Source organism: Prosopis cineraria, chloroplast (assembly GCF_029017545.1).
Source record: "Prosopis cineraria chloroplast, complete genome".
Classification (NCBI taxonomy): domain Eukaryota; kingdom Viridiplantae; phylum Streptophyta; class Magnoliopsida; order Fabales; family Fabaceae; genus Prosopis; species Prosopis cineraria.
The window spans coordinates 50,001-57,500 of NC_049133.1; the positions used below are offsets into that span (position 1 = coordinate 50,001).

The 7,500-nt window shown below is 32.1% G+C and overlaps 5 protein-coding genes and 4 non-coding genes across 9 annotated transcripts in view, besides 1 other annotated feature; 3 read left to right on the forward strand and 6 right to left on the reverse strand. All coding sequences in view use genetic code 11, as the record gives it.

The window, feature by feature from the left end:
* ycf3 (hypothetical chloroplast RF34) overlaps positions 1-596 on the reverse strand; it is a 1,974-nt gene extending 1,378 nt beyond the window's left edge. Inside the window, exon 1 of the mRNA in view lies at positions 471-596. Within this exon, the coding sequence (YP_009870963.1) occupies positions 471-596 (126 nt within the window). The remainder of the gene's footprint in view (positions 1-470) is intronic.
* Positions 1-7,500: part of a sequence feature (LSC) that runs on past both edges of the window.
* trnS-GGA lies at positions 837-924 on the forward strand. Its single transcript has one exon. It is a non-coding gene; the product is annotated as a tRNA-Ser (tRNA).
* rps4 (ribosomal protein S4) lies at positions 1,217-1,822 on the reverse strand. The gene has a single exon. The coding sequence runs from the start codon at positions 1,820-1,822 to the stop codon at positions 1,217-1,219; it is 606 nt and encodes a 201-aa protein (YP_009870964.1).
* On the reverse strand, positions 2,186-2,258 carry trnT-UGU. Its single transcript has one exon. It is a non-coding gene; the product is annotated as a tRNA-Thr (tRNA).
* On the forward strand, positions 3,635-4,257 carry trnL-UAA. The gene is made up of 2 exons: positions 3,635-3,671; positions 4,208-4,257. It is a non-coding gene; the product is annotated as a tRNA-Leu (tRNA).
* On the forward strand, positions 4,668-4,740 carry trnF-GAA. Its single transcript has one exon. It is a non-coding gene; the product is annotated as a tRNA-Phe (tRNA).
* ndhJ (NADH-plastoquinone oxidoreductase subunit J) lies at positions 5,441-5,917 on the reverse strand. The gene has a single exon. The coding sequence runs from the start codon at positions 5,915-5,917 to the stop codon at positions 5,441-5,443; it is 477 nt and encodes a 158-aa protein (YP_009870965.1).
* Positions 6,057-6,734, reverse strand: ndhK (NADH-plastoquinone oxidoreductase subunit K). Its single transcript has one exon. The coding sequence runs from the start codon at positions 6,732-6,734 to the stop codon at positions 6,057-6,059; it is 678 nt and encodes a 225-aa protein (YP_009870966.1).
* ndhC (NADH-plastoquinone oxidoreductase subunit 3) lies at positions 6,777-7,139 on the reverse strand. The gene has a single exon. It carries the CDS (start codon positions 7,137-7,139, stop codon positions 6,777-6,779), a length of 363 nt encoding a protein of 120 aa, YP_009870967.1.

A 7,500-nucleotide genomic window follows, 5' to 3' on the forward strand; every position in this document is an offset into this window, starting at 1 on the left:
TGTCCTCAACGCCGCTTAATTTCCTGGAATTAGTCACTTCAACAGTCTTCGATGGTTATACGGGTATCCAAAATACGAACGAGATGGATGTTTGTTGTCCCAACCATTCTTCTTAGTCCCGATCCCGATAAGGAAGGGGGGGGGGATATTCTTTTTTTAACAAAGTTTTCGTGTTGTTGATTCCTAAACGTAGTGCTTCTTCCCCCATGCCGCCCATTGGTACTAGTGGAGTAGAGTTGACCTAACCCATACGTATAGGTATAACCTTTCGCTTAATACTATAAATCCAAAATTCAAGCATATGAGGCTGCATTAATCGGGGATACACGACAGAAGGAATTAATTATTTTATTTCCACAAACTTCACCTTCAGCAAGCGTAGGTTTTTTTCCATTTTTTCTTTCTATCCGAAGAATGTGTCTTTCTCCTAAGACTGAGAGCAAAAAAAAAGGAAAAAAGAATCAAATCGCACCATCTCTGTAATAGGTGAATGCCTCCTTTTCTCCTGAAGTTGTCGGAATTATTCGTAATAAGATATTGGCTACAATTGAAAAGGTCTTATCAATAAAATTTCCATTTATCCGAGATCTAGGCATAGGTAGCAATCCATTCTAGAATTTAATTATCTCTCGTGAGAAAATAATCCCACAAACAAAGGAATTGTACAATACAGTACGAAATAACGTAAAAAGGACTCATTAAAAAAAATTGTTTATGAAGGTTTTTTTTAAGTTTTTCTATTTTTCTAGTTCAATTTGATTGTATGTGGCTATCCAAAAAAATAGAATATGAATGACTCACTATTCACTCGGTTTCTGGGACATAATCATTATGTAGGAGAGATGGCCGAGTGGTTCAAGGCGTAGCATTGGAACTGCTATGTAGGCTTTTTGTTTACCGAGGGTTCGAATCCCTCTCTTTCCGGACGCATCTTTACCTAATTCATCAATATTATTGACCGCAATGTTTCAAATAACAAAAGGTATCATTATTCCAACTTTCTTTGATGTGGATTCTCTATTCCTAATCTCTGGAATACTGAAAATACTGGAAAGAGGGGGCAAGGAAAAGGAATGAAAATCTTCCTACCCGATCTATGTCTATGATAGATGAATGGGAGGGAAAATCCCCGGATCAAACACCTTACCCCTTTTTTTTGTTGGTCCCCTTACTTAGACGCGAAGGGAGTAAAAATCGCTTGTTATTTTAGTTAGGTTTAAGTCTGACGAGAATAATATTCTACAACCAGCAATTCATTTATTTTCAAACCAACCCATTTACTATCTATTATTTGATTGACTAATCCTTTATATTGGAATGGGTGAAGAGTCAAATGTTTTGGCAATTCCTCACGGGGGGATGAATCAAGATAATTTTGAATCAGAGTTCTAGACTTTTGTTCATCCCTCGCTGTAATAATATCTTGGGGTTTGCAGCGATAACTTGGTATATCTACTATATGACCATTAACTAAAACATGTCTATGGTTAACTAATTGGCGAGCTTGAGGAATAGTCGAAGCCATACCCAATCGGAAAAGTATGTTATCCAAACGCATTTCGAGTAATTGTAGTAAAACCTGACCGGTTGACCCTTTCGCTTTTCTGGCGATACCAACGTATTTAAGCAATTGTCGTTCTGTAAGACCATAATGAAAACGCAATTTTTGTTTTTCTTCTAAACGAATACGATATTGAGATTTTTTACCCAAGCGCGCTTGGTTTCTAAGTTCGCTTCCGACTATAGGCCTTTTGCTAGTTAGTCCTGGTAAAGCCCCCAGACGGCGTATTTTTTTGAAACGAGGCCCTCTGTAACGCGACATAAAGACTCCTTTTTAAAATTTCATAAACCTAAATTCAAACTAAACTAAATGAGAAATATGATAAATGAAGCGAAATCGACTAAAGTATTGTACTACAAAGAAGAATTGAATTAGATGAATTATATCAATATCCGAACCTTATTGTATATATAAAATTGTATATATAAACCAAAAAAAGGAGGTTCTTTTCTTGATTTGTTCTACAGAAATCGAACTCCCCCAATTGGAATTCATAATTGGAAGTTCCTACGACATAATCGATCGGTGACTCTTGAAAAAAGAAAGGGGAAAAAGCCTTTTCAATATTCTTTGATTTCAAAAAGACATTCTTAATTATATAAAAAATCAAAACAAATAGAGAAAAGCCGGCTATCGGAATCGAACCGATGACCATCGCATTACAAATGCGACGCTCTAACCTCTGAGCTAAGCGGGCTCACATAACAGAAATTGTGCATGCATAGGAATTTAATAAACTACTGAGATCTTAGTTATTAACTCTTTATTCTTAGCTATTTTATTCTTAGCTATTGATAACATAATTCCTATGAATTGAATATAGAAGAGAATATTGATAACATAATGAATATGAATATAACATAATTCCTATGAATATACAAAAGAATATAGAATTTCAAATAAATATTCCATTTTTTTTATATTCTAGGACATAAAGAACATAACAATTTGAAGATAAGGATTAATAGAATATATTTCAATCTATTTAGTAAATATATTATGTTTTTCAACAATCAATTATATGTTTATTAATGATCAATATCTTTATCTTAATATCTTTATCTTAATTAGTATAGAGTCTTAATTAGTATAGAGTATAGTAAGATTTTCTTTTTTCATTTTTGAATTTGAATTCAAATTTTGTTATTTTAATTAATAATAATTAATAATTAGTTTATAAGTTTATAGTTTAAAAGTTTAATTAATATTTAAATATTTAATTATATTAATTTCATATTTAATTGAAATTAATTTCATATTTAATTTAATTAGAATTTCTATAATTAATATCAAATTTAAAATTCTAAATCTAAATATATAAATATAGATATAGTTAAAATATATTATATATATAGTAATAATAGTAATAAATAATATGAATCTAAAATTAGCAAATGAATATATTTAAATATATTGAATATTCTTTTAATTAATATAAATATATAAATAAATAATAATAATATAGAATAGAAATAACTCGAATTCTTTTCTAAATTAATTTGAAATTATGAAATTAATAGAATGATTATTTATAGCCATTACATTAGGTCTAGCTATTCTAACTAGCTATTCTAAATTAATAAATAGAAATAGATTTCTTTTTTATTTAATCTAAAAAAATAAGAGATTTCCATCCATTTTAGTTATCTTTAGTTATGTTATATAGGACCTATCCGTTCTAAGAAAAAAAGATAAGAATAAAAACAAATGAAAGAAAGGTAAAGGCTCAATTCCGATCATAATGAAACATTCCTTCGGAAAGGTTAAAACTAAGACGAAAAAAAAGAATCGACCGTTCGAGTATTCCAAATTGCATGAGAAAAACGCTAGAAGGAGAGGCATCTAAAATATATATATGTGGTATATATCCATGTATATTGAATTGCGAATACAGAAATGATAGAATTATTTCTGATTGGACAAAATATGGGTATCTGAAATACAAATAGAAAGAAACATTTTTCGGTATAGGAATCGGTATCTAACGAATTCAACAGTTCCGGCATAATTCTCATAATTTAAATGAAAAGAAAAAACATCCTAATGAGATTCTAATCTCAAAGAAAAAAGGGGGGGGATATGGCGAAATTGGTAGACGCTACGGACTTAATTGGATTGAGCCTTGGTATGGAAACCTACCAAGTGATAACTTTCAAATTCAGAGAAACCCTGGAATTAACAATGGGCAATCCTGAGCCAAATCCTGTTTTCGGAAAACCAAGAAGAGTTCAGAAAGGGAGAATAAAAAAAGGATAGGTGCAGAGACTCAACGGAAGCTGTTCTAACAAATGGAGTTGACGACATTTCGTTTCGTTAGTAAAGATTTCGTTTGGTTAGTAAAGAGATCCTTCCATCGAAACTCCAGAAAAGAAAGGATCAAGGATGAGCATACGTATACGTACTGAAATACTATTTCAATTGATTAGACCAGACAGACCCAAAATCTCTATTTTTTAATATTTATATGACAAATAAAAGATGTGAATCGATTCCAAGTTGAAGAAAGAATCGAATATGAATTGATCAAATCATTCACTCCATGATAGTCTGATAGATCTTTTGAAGAATAGATTAATCAGACGAGAATAAAGATAGAGTCCCATTCTACATGTCAATACCGACAACAATGAAATTTATAGTAAGAGGAAAATCCGTCGACTTTAGAAATCGTGAGGGTTCAAGTCCCTCTATCCCCAAAAGGCCCGTTTAACTCTCTAATTATTTATCCTATATCCTCTTTTTTTTTTAGTGGTTCCAAATTCGTTATGTTTCTTATTCATTCTATTCTTTCACAAACGGATCTGAGTGGAATTTTGCTTTTTCTTATCACAAGTGTTGGAATATGTAATGGAATATATATGATAGACGTAAAATTTGGTTTCTATATGATAAACGTACAAATGAGCATCTTATCTTTGAGCAAGGAATCCTCATTTGACTGATTAACAATACATATCATTACTCCGACTGAAACATACAAAGTCTTATTTTGGAAGATCCAAGAAATTACAGGGCTTGGATCAAACTATTTTTTTTTTTCGTCTTTTTTTTTTAGTTGACATATACTCAAGTAATCTCTTAAAATGAGGATGATGCGTCACGAATGGTCGGGATAGCTCAGCTGGTAGAGCAGAGGACTGAAAATCCTCGTGTCACCAGTTCAAATCTGGTTCCTGGCACATGATTAATTTGTATGAGTATCTATTAAATTCATTAAAATGAATATGGGTCAACATACATATTTCTTAGTAGTCTAGATCATCATACATTTTTATCCATCTAGGTGTCTGGAGATATACTCTTTCTAGATGAATAAAGAATATATGTACGTTCTATGTATATAGAAAGTATGTAAAAAAATAAATTATTCCATTTTTTTCTTTTTTTTTTTTCTCGACTCACAAATGTTAATACTTCTTCAATAATATTCGAGTTGGTTGAAAAACCAAAAAGTCTAGTCTAGGGAAATTGAGGGGTAGAACTAGCCAAAAGAAATCTCAGATACATTACAAATAGAATCCGACCCCTTCTTTCATTTCATTTCTTTGTATTTTCTTTCATATTTTATTCATTTCCTTCGATGTTGATGTGCGCGAGACATAGTTCATGATGCAGAACTTTTTTAGTTCATCCTATTGGCTCGGCTCATCCGAAATAAGTATCTTAACAACTTTAAAATCTCAATGAAGCCCTACTCGAATTTTTTTTTTAATCCCTAGATTTTTTATTTAACCCATCCATAATAATATGAATAAGACCTCAATTATTCTGTCTGATTTAACTTCAATTACTTTGTCTGATCTATAAAAGAACGTACAGCTATTCAAGGAATATCTGGCGTTGTAGAAGTGGTGCGGATTAGTTTCTTATTTTTATCATTTAATGAGCATCTTGTATTTCATAAAAATTGGGAGTGATATAATCTTTACGCAAGGGCCATCCTATCCAACTTTCGGGCATTAAGATACGTTTCAGACGTGGATGATTATCATAAGAGATTCCTAACATATCATAAGATTCCCTTTCTTGAAAATCCGCACTTTTCCAAACCCAGAAAATAGAGGGAATTCTAGGATTTTTCCTTGAGACAAATACTTTTATGCATACCTCTTCTGGTTGATCTATACCATATTCTATTCTCGTAAGATGATACACACTGGCTAACAGTCCTCCTGGTGCTACATCATAGGCACATTGGAAACGGAGATAATTGTAACCATATACATATAAAATAACAGCAATCGAATGCCAATCCTCGGGCTTTATTTGTAAAGTCTCTATTCCTTGGTAATCGAAACCCAAGGATCTATGAACTAGCCCATGTTTGACTAGCCAAGCAGACAAACGACCCTGCATTTTTTTATCTCTCCCACATTTTTATTTGTATAAGTTTTGTATAAGTATTTAATATTTACGATTACGATGAAATTTTTGAAGATTGTCTTGTTCTTATTTTGTACAATGCAATTTCTTATTTTGTACAAAAGGATCCTGCCTAATTCACCATTTCGTGGGAGGATACTGACCTTTTGTATTTGAAAAATGTTTCAGAGGGTATCTCTGAAGTAGATGGTGGTTGATAGAGTAATCCTTGATCATAATTGCCGGTATGAGTACTCCGCCCCACATGAAACTTGTGGTTGGTAGTAAAACACCTATTCTCCTGTTGAGACCTAATTCGATCTTCGTAGATTTCTCGAGAAATTTTCTTACGAAGTTTTGTTATAGCATCTATAATGGCCTCCGGTTTAGGTGGACAGCCCGGCAAATAGACATCCACAGGAATTAGCTTATCCACGCCCCGAACAGTACTATAAGAATCGGTACTGAACATCCCCCCTGTAATTGTACAAGCTCCCATAGCAATAACATATTTTGGTTCAGGCATTTGCTCATATAATCTCACTAAAGAAGGAGCCATCTTCATTGTTACTGTGCCTGCTGTTAAAATTAGATCTGCTTGTCTAGGACTAGATCGTGGTACCAGTCCATAACGATCAAAGTCGAATCGTGATCCTATTAAGGAAGCAAATTCAATGAAGCAACAACTGGTACCATAGAGAAGCGGCCATAAACTGGATAGTCTTGACCAATTTGAAAGATCATTTAATGTAGTTGAAATAACTGAATTTTGGGTTGTTCGATCAAGTAAGGGAAACTCAATGGAATTCATAACTGTCTCAATGTTTTTTTTTATTGTCTAAATATTCAAGAATTAAGACCATTCTAGTGCTCCTTTTCGCCATGCATAAATTAAACCAACAATTAGGATAAGCACGAAAATTAAAGCTTCTATAAATACGGATACCCCCAATACATCGAAACTCATTGCCCACGGATAAAGAAAAACTGTTTCAACATCAAAAACAACAAAAACTAGAGCAAACATATAATAACGGATTCTAAACTGTAACCAAGCATCGCCCATTGGTTCTATTCCCGATTCATAACTAGAAAGTTTCTCTGGCCCTTTATTAATCGGGGCTAAAATTCCAGAAATTAGAAATGCCAAAATAGGAATAAGACTCGATATTATTAGAAATGCCCAAAAAATATCATATTCGTAAAGCAAAAACATAGATGTACTCCTATGAATGTGGAAAATCTACCAGATTAGTATTAGTCGATTCGAATTGGAATTAATTATCAAGTCAGCCATAACTGTTTATAATTTTAAGCGAACTGCTCAGTTTCGTTTGTTTCCTGTGGTACATATCTCATTTCAAGATAGAAATATAACCATATATATATTTTTTGGATAACGTACAAAGAAAACACAAAAAAAACTCTCGCATTTTCGCCTGACTTCGGATTCTCTCTAAAGAAAAGTAATTCCAGATTGAAATCCAATCTCTTTTTTTTATCATTTATTTATTTTTATTATTCATATTTATTATTTATATTCATAATAATTAAAAAATCAAATTTGAATTTGAATT